The sequence below is a fragment of the Cyanistes caeruleus genome, chromosome 1, assembly GCF_971803275.1.
Source record: "Cyanistes caeruleus chromosome 1, bCyaCae1.hap1.1, whole genome shotgun sequence".
Lineage (NCBI taxonomy): Eukaryota > Metazoa > Chordata > Aves > Passeriformes > Paridae > Cyanistes > Cyanistes caeruleus.
In genome coordinates this window covers 60,109,864-60,131,189 of record NC_141701.1, presented here as the reverse complement: position 1 = coordinate 60,131,189, position 21,326 = coordinate 60,109,864, and the positions used below count along the sequence as shown (strand labels likewise).

General features: G+C 37.4%; 1 protein-coding gene across 5 annotated transcripts in view; it reads right to left on the bottom strand.

Moving 5' to 3' along the window:
• CARMIL1 (capping protein regulator and myosin 1 linker 1) overlaps nucleotides 1-21,326 on the bottom strand; it is a 192,027-nt gene that overhangs the window by 49,270 nt on the left and 121,431 nt on the right. For all 5 annotated transcript variants that reach the window (XM_086894882.1, XM_086894910.1, XM_086894899.1 and 2 more), the window contains 9 exons: nucleotides 19,937-20,018; nucleotides 18,095-18,194; nucleotides 17,953-18,007; nucleotides 12,509-12,681; nucleotides 10,164-10,232; nucleotides 5,713-5,806; nucleotides 4,194-4,292; nucleotides 2,358-2,486; nucleotides 1,966-2,097 (listed from right to left, as the gene is read on the bottom strand). In XM_086894882.1, the coding sequence (XP_086751008.1) occupies nucleotides 1,966-2,097; nucleotides 2,358-2,486; nucleotides 4,194-4,292; nucleotides 5,713-5,806; nucleotides 10,164-10,232; nucleotides 12,509-12,681; nucleotides 17,953-18,007; nucleotides 18,095-18,194; nucleotides 19,937-20,018 (933 nt within the window). The remainder of the gene's footprint in view (nucleotides 1-1,965; nucleotides 2,098-2,357; nucleotides 2,487-4,193; nucleotides 4,293-5,712; nucleotides 5,807-10,163; nucleotides 10,233-12,508; nucleotides 12,682-17,952; nucleotides 18,008-18,094; nucleotides 18,195-19,936; nucleotides 20,019-21,326) is intronic.

Sequence of the window (21,326 nt, the reverse complement as noted above, 5' to 3'; positions counted from 1 at the left end):
TTATTTTCCCTTGGCCCTTTGCTGACTGAATAAAGCATCTCCAGGTTCTGTGTGTCCACAGTGACACCAGCAGGAGAAGAAAAAGGTCTTGCTACAATTTATCTTCTGCTCAACTCAACTCACTCCAATATATTGTTTTTCCTTACTCAGCTCCTTTCTTCACCCCTCTTCCTTCCCTTGAATTAAAAAAAAAAAAAATTAAAAACAATTAAAAAAACAAAACCAAACTAATATTTACCTAAAAAATGTTCATTGGCTTTAACCAATTTCCAAACTTCTTTTTAGGATCATGCTCTGGTTGCTATGGGAACTAAAAATCAAAACTCCTCTTACAGCACACAGGATTTTTTCCCCCCCAACAATTATAAAAAGAACTGTCCTCATGTGAGCTTCCTCATCTATTTTTACAAATAATAAATTGTTTATTTATTTTTTGAGTTTTGAGTTGACCTAAGCAACTGGGAGAAAAAAATAATTTTAATCCACATTCAACACTTCCTCCTCTATGCATAGAACTTAAAGGAAAACCTTTCCACCTTAAGTGAAAATTAATAAAAATGTGTGTTGGAGTCATAAAGAGCATTATGACTTTATAGTTTCTTGTAAGCCACTTAAATTCGAATGCCACACAGAACAAAAGTAAATGTAAAAGTTAGAATGCTTGAGCTAAAGTGCCTTTTGCCATAAATGCATAAAAGTATAAATGGAAAACACATTAATTCAGGAACATTTCAAATGGTGAAGAGGCTTTTTTTTCATCCTCTGTAAGACTCCAAGATAAACTTATTTAAGTGCATGAGCCCAGCATGAAGGGCTGACCTGACTACTCCTGTCCCAGTAATACCCCAGAAGTTCTACTGGGAAGAATCTTATGGATAAATCACTTTCATGTCTGCAAAAATCTTCACCTTATTTCATATAATGGGGAAAAGGAGAAACATACCAAAAATAGAGCACCATTTTCCTCCTCATTAACTTTTTAATTTTAAAAAAGTAATTAGTAATATGGCATTATAATCATTCTTCATTATATTCGCACCGACTGAAGCATTTTCATGTTTCAATTGAAAGATCAAAGAATCTGAAGATCAAGGTTGTAAGGTGTTTAAATACTGCAGAACACAGGCAAAGCAGTTTAGTCATAAACAGAAGTTGGATCTGAGATGCCCCAGAGCCGTATTTTTAAATTCCTCCACTTCCACAGGGATCCCAATTGTCGTTAAAATTTCTCCACCTTGTTTTCTTCCTGGACCAATACCTTTGCACATGCTGTATGCAAAGCTCCCCTTTGCTTGTTGCAGAGGAAAACAAACATAACTGAAGATTCAAGTTTCTAAGCAGGAGCTGGCTGAGCACACAGGTGAGAACATTTACACATCAATGACATCTAACTCGAGAACTGAGGTTTGACAGACAACTTGTGAGAAGATTTCCTGTATAGCTGCCTGTACCAATTTTTTGGGTACTCTCAATACCTACAAGTTACCCAAATCAAATGGTAAACTGTAAATCCTGCATCAGGTTCAAATGACTACTGAGGAAAAAAATCTGCAATGGAGTCAATAAAAAGGCAGCTTTCACTCTACTAGGACTCCTTAACTACTGAGCACTTTTCTCCAGGGCATGAGGCTTCTTAGGGTGCTTGAGAAATGTCTTAATAAAAGGCTGAAGGAGCAGCTGATTAGTCTTCCCCTTCTAGTAGATGAAGAAAGATGATAATAAACAGTATATGCTCCTTCTGCCCTCTGAAAATACTAAAGCAACTTTTTATTTTATTTCAGCTGGGGAAAAATTCCAAATAACAAGGTCCAAAGTTATAAGAAACTAATAATGGGAAGACAGCTAGTTTACATACAAATCTACTGAGAAGAAAAATGAAGTGTGGCACATTTGCATTTAGCAACAGAAAACCTCAGATTTAGTTACTTCTGCATGTGAGAGATGGTAACACATCTATCCACAGACCTTAAGTTGCTCATCCACTACTCTTGTGACTTCTCCAGCCATGGATTCAAGTGTCTCTTGGATTGGATTGGAGAGTGAACCATTTGCTCCTGCCCAAGAAGCTCCACCGAGGTGATACAGATTTGGTAAGAGCTGTAAGACAAGAAGAGTATCCTCAGAAAATAGGCTCATCTCTGTCTTCAAACCAGGACAAACAGCAGGAAATGTCTTTGGCTAAATCAAAGTCTTCATAAATTAGAATTACCTTACAATTTTAAATACTACCTATAGCTGGTCATCTGAAGAAAATACTCTTTTGTGACACATATTATTATTTTCACTGCCCAAAAAGAGAAAAGCTACAAGCACACAGAACTGCCCTCAGCGCTGCCAGCATGCTGGGAAAGGCTTACTGTTTTGGAGTTCTTCGCATCTCGCATCAGCCGTTCTGCACATTTGACATCCTCCTGTATAGCATCCACACCGCAGTTTCTTAAAGAGTTGAGATGATCTTGCACTTTTACACATATTCTGTCTATCATCTACTTGAACAAAAGAAATACAAAAGATAAAACATCAGAACGTTGGTCAAACACAACCTTAATCCAGTCCAGGTAGAAAATCAATAGTAGCATGATGAGATTTGCAGTGACAATATACCAACCTGAAAAGGCATGGTAAGACCTTGGAACTATGTCAATACTATTGAAGGAAAGAACTACATCTCATAAAGCATTAAAAGCCCTAAGCAATGCAAAGATAAATAAAACTACCATCAGGAAAAATAAATGCTGCGGAATATTTCCCCCACAGTAACCTCCAGGATAACTGCAAATAATCAACAAGTTATCCTATTTAAGTGTTACTCTGGTTTTTGGTTCAAATTTAATGCTAAAAATGCTGTTGATACACCTAAGACTAAGGTCTGAAGATCTCTGAGTTGTTAAGAAGTACAGACAGTAAAAGAAACCTCTGTTACTACCCATTCAACAATCACTAACAGCGATTTCTCCAGTCTAAGCAAAATGCAACTGCACAGGCTTCTGCAATTTCAAAATGTAAATATTCCTAGTTGCAAGGGAATTAAAACTATCAAAGCAGAAGTTTCCATCAGACATTTCACAGTGGGGTAAATGGAACTTAATCTGTACCCACAAGACAGTTCATTCAACATGCTGCAAATGCAGGGCAGGTGGTATATCTGTATCTTACAAGACAAACCACTAAGAATGCCTGACACATAGTCAGCTTTGATTAAGATATACGAGGCAGGGAGATATAATAGTTAAAAGTCTTTATCAGCCCACTTAGCATACATTAAAACCGGCTATTTGACATTTTGAAGCAACATCTGAGTGCACGCACCATCATATGAAGTCTACAGTTCTAGCATCTTATATCATTAGCAATGAGAACTGAAATAATTTCACACCAGGCTTCTTTTCAGATCCACATGATTCCTTCTCTTCAAAGGGTTTTGGGTGGGTATTTTTTTACAAGTACAAAAAGCTAATTAATTATTAGACAGTGGAAAGTCTCATTGGGACATCTGGACAGGAAAAAATACACTCTGGGAATAATAATGCAATTCTATCATACTAGAGAGTCTTTTTTAGCTCTCTTTTAAAACTGTTTTTAAAATCCATCCTTATTGTACACAATTTAATACAGAAATCAGTAACTTTATTTCAAAATAACAATAAATTACATTTCCTGAAACTTCACGTGTACGTGGTGTTGGAGAAAAGCACAACTAAAACCAACAAGCTGTAAAAAAGAATCTAAACTTATTTCATATAGAGATTATTAATTTGGGGGGAAAAAGTAGCATTGGAATGGAAAAAACACTAGAATAAAACAACTGCTCTTGCAGTTTGTAGTGCCAGTATATTTCCAGATACCATTTTCTCTCTCAAGAGGTTAGAGCACAATGTCAGGTTCCAGTATCGAAACACTGTCCAAATAAATTTTAAAAACACAGGTAGAGCACAAGCAAGCCAAACTGTTCCTGGTTTCAACAATAGTTTACTTGGTAATATCTTGAGTCTTTCTCTACACAGTACTGCTGTATGGAAGACCTTCATCTCACAAATGCTTTGCTTCCAAATACATTGACATTGATAATTATTATTTCTGGGAAACAGTATAACCCAGGAGGTACATCTTAAAAGTGTGCTCAGAATGAAAGAGAACTTCCTCCCCAAGCAGATTTTTGGCACTGAGACGTCCATTAAGCAACAAATTTTCACCTGCTGCGTGGTGCTAGTGACAATGCCTTGCTGCAGCCGATATGCTTGCTCCTGTAGGTACTTCCTGGTCTCATGGTTACGAAGCAAGTAGTTTTCTATCTAAAACAAACAAACAAATAGAAAAAAAGTCAGATCAGGAAACCAATTTGACTCCCAACATTGTAATTTGCTTTCAATTTTGCTGCCATGTCAGAATTGGGGACTAATAAGAAAAGCAGCCCAATTATTTGTGTATCATCTGCAAACTTTCTTTTGTGTGCCTTGGTGCTTAATAACCGCATCAGCAAATACTAATTCACTCACAAACCAGTGAAACATGGTTAAACATTCCAGTGTTTTCTGAAAGAGTTTTGAACAATTTAGCAGGTTATGCTAACAAAGGACTAGATCCTGGTTTGAGAAATATTTGAAGGGACTCAACAGGTGTTGTAGAGATCATGATGACTCAAGATACTTGATTCATTTCTTTAGGATGCCTTTGGCCCACTGCAAAGACACAGATTTGAAGAGCAGTATGTCTGAAGAGAAGATAAACTGCTTAAAAGCATCTTAAGTGATAGTACAGCCTCAGATCACATGTTAGTTAATTAGAGCTAAGCCTAGACACGAACCTGGCCAAGTATAGTCTATGAGATGTAAGAAATATGTCCATCCCCCATGAATCAGATTTTTAAAAGCAGAATTTAGAGAATTTCCATGCATCAAAGAAAAAGATACTAATTACCAGCACTTATCCCCGTGATACTCAAATTACTGAAAATAAGGATCATAGACATTTGCTTTTTAACCACAGTTATCTGTAAGAACTATTTATGAGGTTTTTATGGCCTTACCTTGGCTGAAGGAAAGCTACTCATTAAGGAGATGTGAAATGCATGCCTCCTGATTGAGCAGGAGGCTTGTTTGGAGCTCACAAGATTTATCATATTAAAACTCAGCTGGCAGTTTTAGAACTCATGCAAGTGGAACAGATACAGATACTGTCAACACCTTTTCATCCGAAAGAACATGCTGGTGCAGTTGCTTACTTAGGGCAACACAGTGTGTGAATTTTACATGTCCAATATAAAACACAGGCAGTAAATGTTTTCATCCTCCCTCAAATTAAAGAGCACCCTTTGTCTTGTACAGAGCTGACTGCACTTTTAATGCCAATTATAAAAAGAATACACCAGTAATTCTACACATTTGGTAATACCCACAGGCACATACGTAACAAATATGCAGTTTCTACCTCTCCCTTTCACAAGCACACAGCAATACCAGGTCTAGCTTGCATTTTTTTATTTATGACATGCTGACACTACACCACCATTGCATTCCATTAGCCTTCACTCCCAGCACTCTGTGGAATAAAAAGCTCTTACAGGACTTGATTACTATATATATGTCAATGCAAACCAAACAATCCTTCAATCCAGCACAGAATTTTTGTTCAGCCAAGCATGAAGCCTCAGTCACTTAAAATTACTATATTTTTGCTGGTTTTATTTCTGTTTGTTGGTGGCATATACAATACCTTTTGCAGTGCCTCTTCTGTTTTCTCAGGGTTTGTTTTGAGTGCTTGGGAAGCATCATTCATCGGTATAGGCATGAATCTCAATGTGTAATTCCTAAAGAAAACAAAAAAATATGGTGAAAGTTAATCTAATTACTCTATCTCTTTATAATCACTGTACTTCTTTATGAAGAATAACCTAGAAAGGAGAAGTAAAGTGTATCCAGCTTGTCTGTGGAAGGTACTAACAATGTATTTTTCACATTTTTAAGTAGAATAGCTGGAAGCATACATGCTCTTTTTTGCTGCTGATTCTTCTTTACTGCTAGACAGAGGGGTAGATTTTGAAAAGCAGTTACACAATTGATGCCCACTGGCTGCTGATTAAGAGCCTAGCTGCCCTCTGTACCTCTATGCACAGGGTTAGATTAATTTCATGTATCTAAACAGAACAGGGAGCATCAGTGGCTGCTGGCAACTGTATCAGATCTAAGACTAAATGGAAATATTCAGTAATAGGTAGCAACTATGAGACTGAGTTTTAGAAATTTACCATTTAATAACTTTTTCTGTTTACAACAATTTGAAGACACTTGCTGAATTTTTAATAAAAAGCTGACAAAACAAGCATAACATCTCCACATTGCTTTATGCAAACAACTGTTTCCTGCATTTTCCTTATTTGCTTGCAAAATATTTCTACAGCTTTGTCCATCTGCTGCAATAAGAGATTAAAGACAGGAGTTTGGTCCTGAGTCAAAATTGCAGTTTTACTCTGAGAACACACGCTGACTATGATGACACAGTTATACTTAAAATGCTACCTAGAGTGGTATGTCCACACAAGTTCAGATTTGAATAAATGGGGGAAAAAAAAAAAAAAGAGCAGGAAGTTCTTAAAACCTGGAAAGAAAATTATTCTTTCTATTTTCAATTAATCCTTTATTTCCTGCAAACATCTCTTTCTCCTCCTTCTGCAAACATCCCACTAACCATCTGTTCCTATTCCATCCAGAGTTACAAAAATATGTTTGGAACCCTCTATTTTTGAGCAGTTTAAAGTTGGCAATTTCAACGGAGTCACCACCATTGATGGCAGCAGACCACTCACTCCTCGCTGAACGCACCAATTCCAACAGCAGACACCTCATACAGTGTGAAACTCCAAGCTTCTTTCACTTCTTCTCCCACCAGGTGCTCGGACACATGCAACACCACTCTCTGAAGGGCGGTGTCCTCCTGAAGCGCGAACACGCCGATTCCTCACCGACACTACCCAACATTTTACTTGAAATGATGATGGAAGACCTTTATGTTTCTTCCCCAATGCAAACACGGTGATGCATAGCTGCCAGTGGCAGGCAGTCAAGGTCCCTGTCCTTCTGCAGTGCCCAACCGTCTACTGCATCAGTCAGAAAATTAACTCTTCTTTCTAGTTGTCCTGTCCTTCAAAAGAACATCTGCAAACTATACAGACCCTGTTATGTGTCCTCATGTAACACTAACCTGTGCATAAATGGCTGTCCACCACCATGGGGAGAACTTTTAAATGTCAAAGATACTGAGCTCAAAGACAGATAATTACAGAACTTGGTGATTGCCTGACAGGTGGAAGTATTTATTTAGTTTAAAAAGAAAAAAGAAGGTCAATTTCTAAGGATCTCTGCAGCTGTTTGACATTTAATACACCCCATTCATTGAAATCTGTAATTGCCAGCTCTCATGCTAGCAGTTATATGCTAAATTAAATTTAGTCAAAGGCTTAGTGCACCCTCCCTCACACATATGGACGCACAGAGCGGGAGGAGGGCAAATGAAAGGTGAGGAGATTTCATGGACACACAATCACAGAGGCAAAAGTTTAGAAGACCACCACCCTAAGGAAGGAAGGAAATCCTCTCTACTTGGGTTGGTTTCAGACACACAGTATTATTTTCATCTCAGAATTAACCAGCCCTTAGGGGAAAATACCAAGAATTTAAAGCTCGCTTTTCAACTTTATCATTACGCTTTGTTTTTCTCTCTGTTTCCTTGAAGCCTAAAATACTCCCCCATTCTTCTTTTTATTAACACTCCACTTGTCTCTTGTAAAGGAATACATTTTGCTAAAAAGTAAATAATCCAGTAATTTCCAAACACATCAATATACTTTCCAAAATACCTATATTTAAAGGATGTTCAGTTTCAGAGAGGTGCTCAAAGACTGTGAAGAATGTCCCAAAGGAGGTCCCAAAAACCTCCTCTTCTACATACAACATGTGTGACAACAGTCTGACATTTCATCACATTAGTTCCCCTGCAGTAACTTCTGATTCACACACTACATATGCTCTCTGCTGCAGTGGAGATTTTACTTATTAGTTTTTTAAAACCAGGAATAAGATCATCTGTTTTTTTAGGTCAGGGTGTGTGAATTTCACATCACTGCTAAGGGAAGAATTTACAGCACTCTAACAAACACCAGCATTTCTCCTCAGATATTAGAACTTCAGATATTTTTTCAGTCAGTCCAGATAGAAAAAAAAAATCTTTCAGAAATGAACATGAGACAATACTGTAGAGTCCTGTGGCACAGGGGGCTCTAGGCTGCAAATCACATATTTATCTTCATATAAAAATTACAGAGATACAATGGCCAAGCTGAATAGGATGCCTACTGTTCTCAAATGCTCTCCTGAACTGACACCTGTAAGGGACTCTGCAGAAAATCTTCTCAGCACCTCACACCTGGGACACCCCTGGGGCAAAGTCTGCCAACAGCCATGCTCCTGGAATTCCCTTGCTGGAATAACATTTTCAAACAGCAATAAGCAGATGAAGAAAAGCTGGGAGAGGGGGAAAGAAAAGAATCTTCCAATTACTTCAGCCTGTTTTAAAGTCTGTTATAAATCTCCTCAGCCCATACTACTAAAGTCTACCTTCCTTCTTTGTTGTGTGGCTTAGTAGATGACTACTTTTCTTAAGATTGAAATAACACATAAAACATATATCCTCAAGCATCTTCAGTATATTTTGTTCCATTTTGAGCAATAGCTCTTTACTACAGAATATTGATGGGTATGTATTTTTAGGAAACATATGGTGAAGCATGTTCTCAAAATGTCTTCAAGGTGGATTGTTTACAGCCTAATTGTTTTCAGCCAGTACGGACAGTCCCTCTCTTCACGTTTAAATCTTTGTTGCTTGAGGCTCAGTTTGTGATGTTATCAACGTTTTTGACAATTTGAAAATGTTTAAGGCAACATAAAATGACCTCAGCTTCCAAGTTAAATAAGTGAGATGCCACCCTGAAAAAGTACAGTGTCACATAATTAACTGTAGCATTCCAGGGGTGTTTTTGTTTAGATTACCTGATTTTGCCTCAGGATTTCTCCCGCTTCTCTATTTACTCATCCAAACACTTCAGAACAGAGAAATAAAGCTAATGCTAACCAGAAAACAAGTGTATTTCTTCTTCTACCAGACTTCCCCATGCTACTGCTCTTTAACAGAAATGTCTGCAAGTTGACAAATACCCTTTGCAAATTCACTACTATAGATGGAATCACTGAAAGACTGTTTGCTTAAATTATACATAATTTATATAATTTCCCACAACAGTGCAACTGAATTAATTTCAAAACCGAGTATATAAACTACAATAGTTTCATAAAACAAGTAACTTTATAAAAGCTCTAGCCTTATGACCCCTACAAGGGTCAAGACGCTCCCTTAAGTAGTTACACAGTTCTACAAGGTAACTTGTTGAGAACCTAGCAATTGTAGGTTACATTCACTTTCCAAAGAGAGTCTTTGCTCCTGTCTCAGGGATTTAATGATGTGAAAAAACTTCAACTGCTGCTTAATTTTAATCTGTAATTCTTCTCTCTTTAGAAAAGTAATAATAACATATAAAGAAATATGATGGAGATGGAGAGAGACTAAAGCGATTTTACATCTATCACTGCATATACTCAGCAAAATACTAATGGCTGCATCTGTGAGTAAACTCATGGAAGCAAAATGACCCAGACCATGGCAATTACATAGAAAAATTGCAGTTCCTGAGATCACTGCTATTAGTTTCAACTTGCTAGGGGAAAGAAAAAGAGTCAGACCAAAAAGGCCCACTTCAGTAATTTTCTGTCATTATGTACAGCTTCATTCACTAGAATAGAATTTCTGAACACTATCAACACAAGAGTATGAAGAAAAGGGAAAATATTACCAAATTCAGAATTTTAACACTAAGAGCAGAACTCAAGGACCTTAGTGCTGAGAGCAGAGTATGGATGAAAGAGCCACAGAGCCTCTTCCCATCCTTTTGAAGGATGTGAAGTCATGAATTTTCCTTTAGATTAAACATCCTGATGCTTAAAATTGATAGCACTCAGCATCTTCAAAATCATATTGACTGCGGTGAGAACTGCAGCTGCTCAGATCATTCAGGATCTTTGGCCTCTTAATCAGACATTCAGTTACTTGAGACTTACTTTTCCAGTGCCACAGCTATGTCCTGGAAGCCCTGTGCAGTGATGTTATTCTTGTCCCATATTACAGTTCTGAGAGGTAGTGGGAAGAGGAAAGAAAAGTGTAAGTTAAACAAGAACCACCAAATAAATCCATAATGAAACTTTGCATATTGAAATAACACACTGCTGAATATTCAAAATTGCAGAAGGCAGCACTTGAAAAACTTGTCTTTACTTACATGCTAAATCCTTGAAATAACAGAAATTATGGACAAATATCCAAAATCCAGTTTCCCTTACTTTAAAGGGGATTCTACTATACTTTCCATCATTGACATAAGCACCTTACTTTTCTAAAACACAATTAATAGAAAGATTTGGACATAAATTCCTGATTTTTTGAGGAATAGCATCAAAACCAAAGTTCAAATATCTGCTTTGCAAGGCCATACTGAAAAAACACAGAAAGTTGCAGTAACTGGTCAATCTCTGTTCCACATAGGCTATGTGTATTTTAAAAATTCATGCTGATCAGAGGTCAAAATTTGCAGGCTATTAAACATTCAACCCTGCACTGGGCTCATCACACTGTTCATATGATTCCACATGCAACACAAGTAGCTGCCAATATACACCATTAGGTAAGGTGCATAAATTGTAGCTCTTTTGAATACACAATAATGATAAGAGTGATCAAGCCTTCCCCTCCTCCCCCAGTTCAGACCACTCAAGCAGACTGCCTGGCAATTTACAAACACATGTTCAAAGATCTCATTAGTAGGCAGAAGAGACAGACAAGCAGACAAATCTTGCTTCTGCTAGCGCACCAGTTGTAGCTGCTCTTAAAAAAAAAAAAAAAAAAGGCACAAAATCAAACAAAGATTTCTGGTGTTTAAAAGAGGAAAAAAAAAAAAAAGATAGATGGCATGCTTTCACAAGTATTGACATCCTTCTGTTGTTGCAGAATTATCCCTCCATTTTTTAGATGAAAGGTAAGAAAGAGAGGAAGACGGATTCTACACTCACTCTGCAAACATCAGACATGCTAAGGGTCAAATCTTGAATATTTTTGCCTCTGGAAAGTGTGTTTATATTTCTACCTGGGTGTCATTTTATAGCATTTTTGGCAGAGCCAGTTACCATTGCATTATTCAGCCTGTAATCACACCACAGACTGTGGTGACATTATGTCAACTGTGACATTCAGCATACTGTGAAACGTTTCAGTCTGCCACCCTGAAATGTATCAAGACTTTATTTTTTCAGATATTGTGGTCATTTCAGGTTAATACATTCAGTAAACCTAAGCCACCCCTCCAGTATTTTCTTGACATTTTTAATATTCAGTTTGGGCATAGCATCACAAAGGCCAGAGGATCCCTGCCTCTGAACAAAATAGCCAAGACTGTTTGGGGGAATTTCTTCCAGGGAACAAATACTTGGAGACCAAGTAAAAAGTGGTCTTTTTACACTGACAATACACGAGGAAGGTTCATCTGCACAGTCTGACAAGGAGGAGGGAGGATTATCTTTCCTGATGAGGGTGACATATTTAGAGGTCCCCATCCAGATTTACGCAGATTGAAGGTTTTACTGTTGTGAAACACATGCTGGATAGAAAAAAAGTGATATTCTCAAGCCATCAGTGCCAGACATGCTAAAAAGCAGTGAAGTTGTTGGGCAGATGAAGTTGCAGAGAAGATATGCCAAGGTCCATCAACACGGTAGGAAGGGGAGAAAGGAAGGATGGATGGTCCATGCTGCTCCCCATTCTGAATTCCACATGCTCTTAGTTCTACAAATTGGCACTTCAGAAGACAAAGAATAATTTACTTCAGTTTCCTACCCAAGTATCAGAATTTTCTCTGCTGGGAAAGCCTCCAGTAAGAAGGAGAGAGCAGAACAGAAAAGAGTAGCTAAGCACTAGAACTGAACTCCCAGGGACACTGTGGAATCTTGGTACTTGCAGATCTTCAAAACCTGCCTAGACAAGTTCCTATATCTTTAAAGTTGGCCTAGCTTTGAAAAGAAGGTTGGATTTAATTAATAGAGAGCTCCGTAACAACGTAATTCTTTTCTGTCACTACAGAAATTTAAAGATCTTTTGATTCTTTGAAAGAGGCCTTTCTGTTCAAATGTAAAAATTTTTCCCCAGTTTTAGTGTTTTTGAAGGGACAACTTGCTTCTCTCGTTTTTCTGTTGTAATATTCCTTTCTCTTAAGAAAAAGAAGAGAGCCCTTCCAAATAAAGACACTCTTAAATGGCTGTATGTAGAAAGGTTCTGAAGAGAAACAGATTAAGAATGAGCCAGCAACTTCAGTGTTATTAAGCCATTCTACTGTTTACTGCAAATACATTTCCCTTACCTGAGTTTGGTGTTTATCTGTAGGGCTTTTGCCAGCATCTTTGCTCCCATATCTCCCATGGCATTTCCACTAATATCCACTTTTGTGAGAGAAGTATTGCTGCCCAAGGCATTAATAATGATGGTGACCTCAGTCTTCAGCTTGGAATCTGCGAGGGACAGTGACTGAAGAGGCTGTGGATCATAGAAAAGGCACTGGTAACAGAAACTGATAGTGCACTCGTTCCTCAAAGACCAACTCAATCAAGTTACAAGTTTCCCAAACTTTTGGGGACAGCAGTGAACATCAAAGAATTATTTCTGTGTTTGCTGCCGATCCTACAACACATGATAAATTGGGAGTCAACAGCTTACAGCACAGGTGTCAAACACATGAACCCAAGCAGATAAAGCTGTAACATCTTGTAAAAAAATTATTTTCAAGTGGCAGTGCCTCAAACTTCCTGAGTCCTACTAAGTACAGAATACAGTGTAAACCTCAAAAAAAGGCACAATAACAACAAGCAGCTTCACAAGACAACTTCCAGTGGGTTTTGCTTAACCAGCATTTACATTTTCAGGGAGAAGTAAAAGTATCTACCACTCCCTTTCTCTCCCTCAGGCTGAGAGATTTGCTCAAGGACAAATTACAGTACAAGGCATTGCTAAAACATAAACAGTTTCCTTTAAGTGTTTTATTATTGTTACTTCAACTTCAGGAGTGATTTTGCATATCTGTTCCTTCAACAAAGGATATGGACTATTGGAGGAAAGAAAACTGTAGCAGGTCTGAAATTCAAAGCAGTATTGAGTATCTACTATGATAAGTAAGTCAATAAATATTACTAACAATGGTGTTTAGACATCCATAACCACAATATCTTTCAGTAACTTTATTTTTTTATGCAGCATATTAAACTGAAACTAACTTATTTGGCTCCAGCAAGTCACACTCCAAGCCTTAAAAAAACCTTTCCTAAAATACCCATATTTCCTCCACTCTCAGTGCCCCTAACACTCAAGAGCAGTGTTCAAAGAGCAGTTTCAAGAGCAGGAGCTCAAGAACCACAGCCAATCTATCCCCATGCCTTGCATAGACATTACAGCTCCTGAAAGTGTAATTTGCCTTTGGTGATGAATGAGGACTCCACAAAGCATTTCCCTTGCTCAAGTGTGAGTCCATACTTGAGAGGAGTGTATTGTCATTATGCACCCACTTAGGCACATATTGGAAGATGAACCTTCAGAACCTAAAATCCCCAAATTGCCTGCATAGGAAAATCAACATCTCATAACAGATTAATGAAAATAAACCAACCAAACTGTGCACACCTTCCAGGGTCAAAGGTGCTTGCATCATACCTGCTATACAATGGGATCCTACCTTCCAGACACCACTGGATTACAGTGATAACCAAAAAACTTGCAACAATAAGAAATGCACTTACTAGTGAGGAAAAGCACAAAAATTTGGAGGCACAGCAGGTTTATAATTAAAAAGCCTAACAATAACACAAGCCACATGCTGGTTTTATTTTAAATGGAAGTTATTAAATTACTATGCTAATGCCCTTAATCCGTCTGTTTTTCAATTTTATTGCACGACATGAAGAAGTGTGTAAAGAATTATTAAGAATTTAAAAGCAGTATTAACATAAAAATATTAACATCACATTTAGAATGGCACTTAAGAGCTCTTGACAGAAGTCTGAGAAGCCCTTTTGCTGACAGATTCCTGGTAAAGCAGCACCACGCAGCACTAGGAGAAATCAGCAATGAACTTGTGAGTGTGACACTGATTCTGTTTCTCCTGTGTCACTTTAGAAATGGGCATTGGAGTAACTGAGCTGCAGGTGATCCCTCCCACATGATTTTTCTAAAACTTCTTGCATTCCAACACTTTGCCAAAACAGTATATGACTGAAAATGCTTCTGTACTGTGCTCTTTCAGGATTGACAGCTATGCACCATCTAAATATTCCTTAAATTATCTGATCATTGCACCAAAAATCTCAAATAAAACATCAGCCAACAAACAAAAAAAAGAAACATCAAAACCAAATCCCCCACAAATATGGGCAATTCTCTACAAACACTTACTTCTTTTAACAACTTCATAGTTTCAGATAGACACTGAGAAAACAGAAGTCTAAGGAGCACTTTCAATGTCCCTGCTACAGAAAACTTTGGTGGTACTTTGGCAATACAGAGAAGATGCCTTAACACAACCTTTTTAAGGAAGAGGAATTCTCGAACTACAAATATACAATTAGAAATTGTATGATTTTAGTCATGGATTCAGTCATACTTCTGATGGAAAAAAACCCTAAGAATTAAATCAAGCTAATTTGTTTTTCCTATGAACAAGAATGTTGTAAAAACCCTCAAAAAGCCATTTCTGGACCAAACACTGAACTAACAGCTAAAGATGCTCATCACTAGAAATCCAATGCACCTATGCAGGAGTGATTGCCACTCTGAGTAACAGCACTGTGTACCTGCAGTGCAACATCAATTTTTGCAACAAGAAAAGGAATGGCACAGTAAGAATACATTATAATAGTCTGCACAGTATAGCACGTACTTAAATAGAAAAGACATGAAAAGAACACAAAAAATGAATGTAAATGTTACATTCTTGTTTATATAGAACACCTGTGAAGTTCTGCTATGTAGGTTACTACTACTGCTTTTGAATTGTGCAGAATTACACTTGGATATCACTCTATTTTAACAGTCACAGAACCAAGCCACTGATTGTTTAAATCATTTCACTCATGACTCACATTAACACAGCAACAGAGCTATTTAAAGTGTGCATAAATACATGAAGAAGCATTTAGAAAGGATTATTTTAGATTAAAGCTTCATGGAAACCTTCAGCTTTCCACACAGACAATTTGCTGGGCAGTGTGCTCTGGGCAACCTGGGTCTCTCCAACTGCACCTTAACTTTTTAATGTCCTGGGGCAGCAAATGCAAAGTATTGGTAGAATGAGGACCACCCCATATAAAATTCAAAACCAAATCTAAATAGCTAGAGATTTAAAATAATTTTCCAAGCATTGAGATACAGTTAAGGACAATCCTAGGCAGCTTTCTGCAACACATTTTTCCCACAGTGTTACAGTGTCTGTCCTCAACTCTTTTGCTGCTAGGAGATGGTTCATGCTGATTTTAGTGCTTGATGAGAGAGAAAAAAACAAGATTCCTTGTTGTGAAGAGGATTAGCAAGAGAAAAGAACATGAGGAAAGAAGAGGCAGGGGTAGGGTAACCTCAAAAGGGATCATATGCTATATCCCAAGTGTTAATGCGTGACATGAAGGAGAGACAGTTATTTTAAGTACCTAAATAAAAGAACTTTTTGGTGAATTATTTCATTATAACACTGTTTGAAAACAGGATGAGAACACATTGTGTAGATCAGGTCAGGAAAACATGGTGGGTAAGAAATACAGGAACACATCTGACCAGTGAATAGTGTAAAAGCCAGAAAGTGGAACAACAAATGATGTCACCCACAGGCTGAAAAGAAAAGGAATGCAAGAAGTGGAAGCCAATGATATAAAGGAGAGAGAGCTGCAGGAATGATACACACAAAATTCAGCAGTTACTTCTTCCTATGACCTGGAAGCTTCAAAAACAGAAGCCAGGAAAGATAAACAGGAGGTTGTAACACTTTATATAGAAATAATACAGTCAAAGTTGGAATTTCTGTTCTAAAGAAAAGATAGTATGAAAAGGAGAGTCATGAAATAGGGGAAAACCCCCAACAGTGTGTTTGAGAAGATGATTTGGGTACTGAAAGGACAGAGAGTGTGTTGATGATGTGTTTTAGGATATGGTCTGAGTGGGGAAAAAAGGTTCACCTGAAACAGAACAAAGGAATAATGGAAATAGAAAACATACTAAATTACATTCCCTTGTGATTCCGTTTTTCAGGACAGCTGTGAAAGGATAAGCTTGAGAAACAGGGCAGGACAGAGACAAATGCCCACAAAGAAGAAGCAGGTGCTATCTGATTAAATCCTCAGTACAGGATCCAAAAGAAAAGGAGAGAAGAGGAAGGCACTCCTGCAGCATTCCCTTTAGAGGCAGAGAAGAAGGAGGTGGTCACACAGCATAAAACAAAAAGGCTAGTTTGGTACAGGAAGGAACACAGAGTTCCACCAATATGTTATCTAACACAACCCTACATCTAACTCGTGCAAACAAGGACTTTTATTAAGGTGCCTTCATTTCAGGTGTTACCTCAATTAGAATGAGTTTTGGTATCTGTATGCAGAACTTCAGCATGCCACACCAGCACTCTGTGTTTTAAAGAATAACATGTGGAGGAAGGCACAGAGTCAAGAAAACACCAGTACCACTAATCCCTTTCAAGAGGGCAGGGCAGAAAGAGCATAGACAACTAATTTAATAAATCAAATACAATTCAAATACTTCAAATACAATTAAGAACTAAGAAAAAGGGAACACTTAATATGAGTCTAATGACCTTGCAAGGAAAGAGACATTGGAAATCCTGGTTAAAACTGCCAGAATTCATGCACAGATGGGAGGAGAAGATAGCCAAGCAGTTAACATGGAGAGCGCGAACTTGGAGGTGAGACAATAAAGACAACAGGAAATAGCAGGTGTTCAGACAACTTGAGTCTACAGTCAGCTGTCCCTGGAGAATGAGGAAAGCTTGCTTGGTACTTGCACAGGAAATTAGGGAGTAAGAAAGGACTAAGAGTAGGTTAATAAAGATTGACAAGCATGAGATTAACCGAGTATCTTAAGATCCTCTTCTAACCAAAACTAGGATGACAAGAACAGGCAAGAACACAAATTCAACCACAAAAGTCTTTCAGAACCACAAAAGAGAGCAGAAATTAAGAAAGTGGGCAAGCATCCCAGCAAGTTACCCTGAAAAGGTTTTATGAAATTGCTCCCATGATTAAGAGAAGTAAAAAGCAGCACAGTGCATGGTTTATTTACATCTTTTGAAGAAGGAAGGAGTTCTGAGAGATCACGGCAGTGACCTTGCATTTTGTCAAGGAAAAAAAAAAGTTAATACCCAAGAACAGCTATCAGGAAATAATGCATTAAATAAATTTTTTAAAAAATGTTATTGAGAACACTAATATTGTAATCTCTTATCAGGACACAAAAGTTCTGGAAATTTTGCCAAAAGGGCTGTAAATAACTAGGTTACACACATCCAACTATTTAAAATTAGTATTTTTCAACAATCACAGATCCTAAGACTATCCTTAGAAAATGTTCACCTACATGCCACAAATTAATCCAAATTACAATCTGAAAAAAAAAACCAACCAAAAAACCCCAAAATGTTGGATGTATCTGTTGCAGGGCTGTGATCAGATTTTATGCAGTACATTAACACAGCGAAGAAAATTATCAGAAATAGACTGTGAAGGTACAAATACACATGATGATAGTAGGCAGAAAGATACTCACTGAATCCTCGTCTTGAATCATCTGAACTAAATTATCAAGTACTGGAGTGAGATTTCTGAGGGAAGAAAAGTTAGGAAGATGATGAAATCAGCAGTTTCTCCTAATCCACTCTCTTGTTATTTAAAAGAAAGAAAATCCTTACTTGGATTTCATGTTGTTAAAGTTTTTGCCTAATGCCAAGTGTCTTATCGATCGGTTTTTACTAAGCCAGACTACAAGGGTTGAGAGGTCAGATTCTAGGCCTGTAAAGAATCAGATTAGATTAGGAATTAAAACACATTTTCACAAAAGACCCAGACCAGGGCTAATTATCGATGCTATATTCATTCAAGTAATTGTATCAGTGTACTAATTTCCAAAATGTGTAGAAAAATTTCCATTCTTTTATCTTTAAATCTTTTTCTCATTAGTGCTTCTGCTTTTCTATGAGAATAAACACTTTACCTAAAATAAACCCTTTTAATCTCCATGCTAATCAGCTATTAAAGGCACCTCTCAGAAACACAGAAGAGAATTCAGTCCCTTATGCACAGTCCAATCACCCAAGGGTAGTTCCTCGCACAGTCAGGCAGAGTTTGAAGTTCTTTGGAGAACTCTGAAACAATGCTAATCACTAGTCCTAGTAGAGCTGTGTACTAACAATATTTCTAAGCCTTCAAAATCCAGCAAGAAAGGCTAACATAACAGACTATTAATAAAATGACCTGAAAAACAAGGCAGATTTTATTCTACTCCTGAGCAAAAGAAAAATAACTTTAGTATTCCCAAATACTATTATGTATTTGAGGAGTCCACTAGCTAGATTACAATTATTTAGAATTCAGATTCACAGCATAATTTAGATTTCAAATATCTATCCTTATTTATAAAAATAAATCTTTTTGCATAACTAAGCTGAATCAGTAGCTCTCAAAGCTTTCTACTTGTCCATCCAACCCTTCTTGGGCATTCTGATGCCTTAGGTTTTAGCTTACATACTTTCCAGATTCTGTACTGCCTTAGTGTGTGACTGAACTTCATATAAGGTGTTAGCAAGTTCTCCTCACAGGATAGTTAGACACAACAATCTTTTTCCAGCTGACACCATTGCATCCTAAGGCCCAAAAAGTATAAACAGCAGCAAATTGAGGAGAGCAGTCTGGGAGGATGTGACTTCAGAGCCTGAAGCTGTAATTGGACAATTAACCCCAATATGTAAATGGACCAAAACCTATAAAAGTGTGAAAACTTGTAACTGGTCATCCATCTTGCATCCATCTTGGGTGTAGCCTCATCTGGACTCTTGTACTGCCCAAGGCGTATCCTTTGAAGGCCTTCTAATAAATACCTACTTTATTCCTTTAACTCTGTCTAACCTCTCTTCCAGGTAGCCTCTCAAGGCATCAATTCCACTATACTGGGAATCTGAAATACTTCTGCATTTGGCTGATAGAGGGGCAAACACAGCAGGTGAATTCTTACAGTACATACATCTACAGCTTGAATCTGCAAGATGAGAAGCCAGATCATATTCCCAGGAATATCTGTGCTAGGAAGCACAAAGACACCAAAGCAGAAATATACAAAGACTTTTCCAAAGATTCAAGCAGGCCTTTTCTGACCTAAAGCTGTTGGCTCTTTGCTCCATTTTTTTCCCCTCAGCTTCATTCTGTACCAGACCTTTCCCTTTGTTCTTTCATTACACTTCCAATTCTCATTCAGCTTCTAATCCTCTTGTACTTAAGCCAAATTTACTCTGGATATAATATGATCTTGGTGCTATTATTTTATTCTGCTGTGTTACATTGATCTCAAACAACAAACTTTTGAGGATACAGTTAATCTTTCAACATTTCTTTCTAAGAAGTCTTGGTGTGAGACACTTCCATCACCAACATGGCAAATCATCACAAAGCAAGAGCAACCATCCTTGGTTACACTGTGAGCTGAAACAAAAAGCATTTATTGACTTGAACGACCCTCCGTTCCTCTTCTGTGTACTTACCATTGTCTGAAATATCTAGGCTGGTTATATTGTGTATTTCTGCTATGCATCCTTCCAAGACTTGTGCACCTCCAGATCTTAACTAGAGACAAAACATCATCCATTTTTGCAAACTAGTTATGGTTTCAAGATCACACAGAAGACAGTGGAAGGAGCTTTGTGAATACAGAAGGCACTAGCAGCAGCAAAAACAACAGCAACAGAAGAAGTTATAGACATCAAAATGACAGCCTAGGCACACATTCCTACTGTTCTCCTCCTTACTCTCAGTATTTGCATACAGCTGAGAAAAGGGACTCTCCTTTCTCTTGAAACTACCTCTCAGCCTTTAAATCAGGAAAATATCTAAATGGTTAAACACAGAAAATCCTTAGCACTCGTGCTGGGCAGTGCATGAAAGATTGGGGTGAGCATTCTCTATATGAACATTTCTAGTGTCTGGTGATCAAAAAAACCACCAAAACAAGCTTAGACCAGCTTATTGGCTTGCAACACTGGCACCCTTGAACTCCCTACAGTCAGGCCTCACAGTGAGCATCTTCTTCCAGCTCTTAGCACAATGCTAAGGTCCTCATTTCAAAGATTAGCAGGGGACATAAAAAAAATAAAAATAATAATAAAAAAAACCAGTTCAAATTATGTCTCCCTGTCACTGAAAAGAAAATTCAAATATTCCAATTGTAAAACAGCCATAAAAGACCATAAACAAGAGAAAATGGTAATATAGTTATTCTTAAGAAATAGCAACGAAAGAAAAAAAACTGCAATGATAACAAATATGCCTGGCTGCAAAGTATCAATTATGATATAATTAATCTGAAATACTACATGACTATAAAAGAAATGTCAGGATTTAATTAAAAAAAAAATGAAATGTTCTAGGAGAAAACATCAACATTAAGAATTAAAGTTATGAAATCTTAAACACTTATTTACTAACGTTACTGAATTAACACAACTTTTTTTCCAAAGGAGCAAAAGCATTTCCTTATTTTTTGCAGCTATACACATTAATATAAGATGTATTCACTTCATAAACATCCCCCAGTAAAAGACCTTAGCTAAAGTGGGAAAAAATTCTATGGAAATTTTATTTTTATGTTTTCTGCTTTCATGTCATTCGCTTCAAAAAGAATGGAAAGCTTTTTCAAACTTCTTCAAAGCTTTTTCACCTCCCGTGCATAAAAACTGTTTAGTGTTTTACTTAGTTGACTTGGGTAAATATCCTGAATCAACCTGCTGATACTTCTGTGGACCATCAACTTTTATCCATGCTATAAAGAGCCACAAATGCCTTCTAAAAGCATTTTTCAGAAGACTTGATTTGGCACTTTTCTGGAAGTTTGAGTTATGTGATGAGCTAACAAGCAGCTGAATAACTTGACCTGAG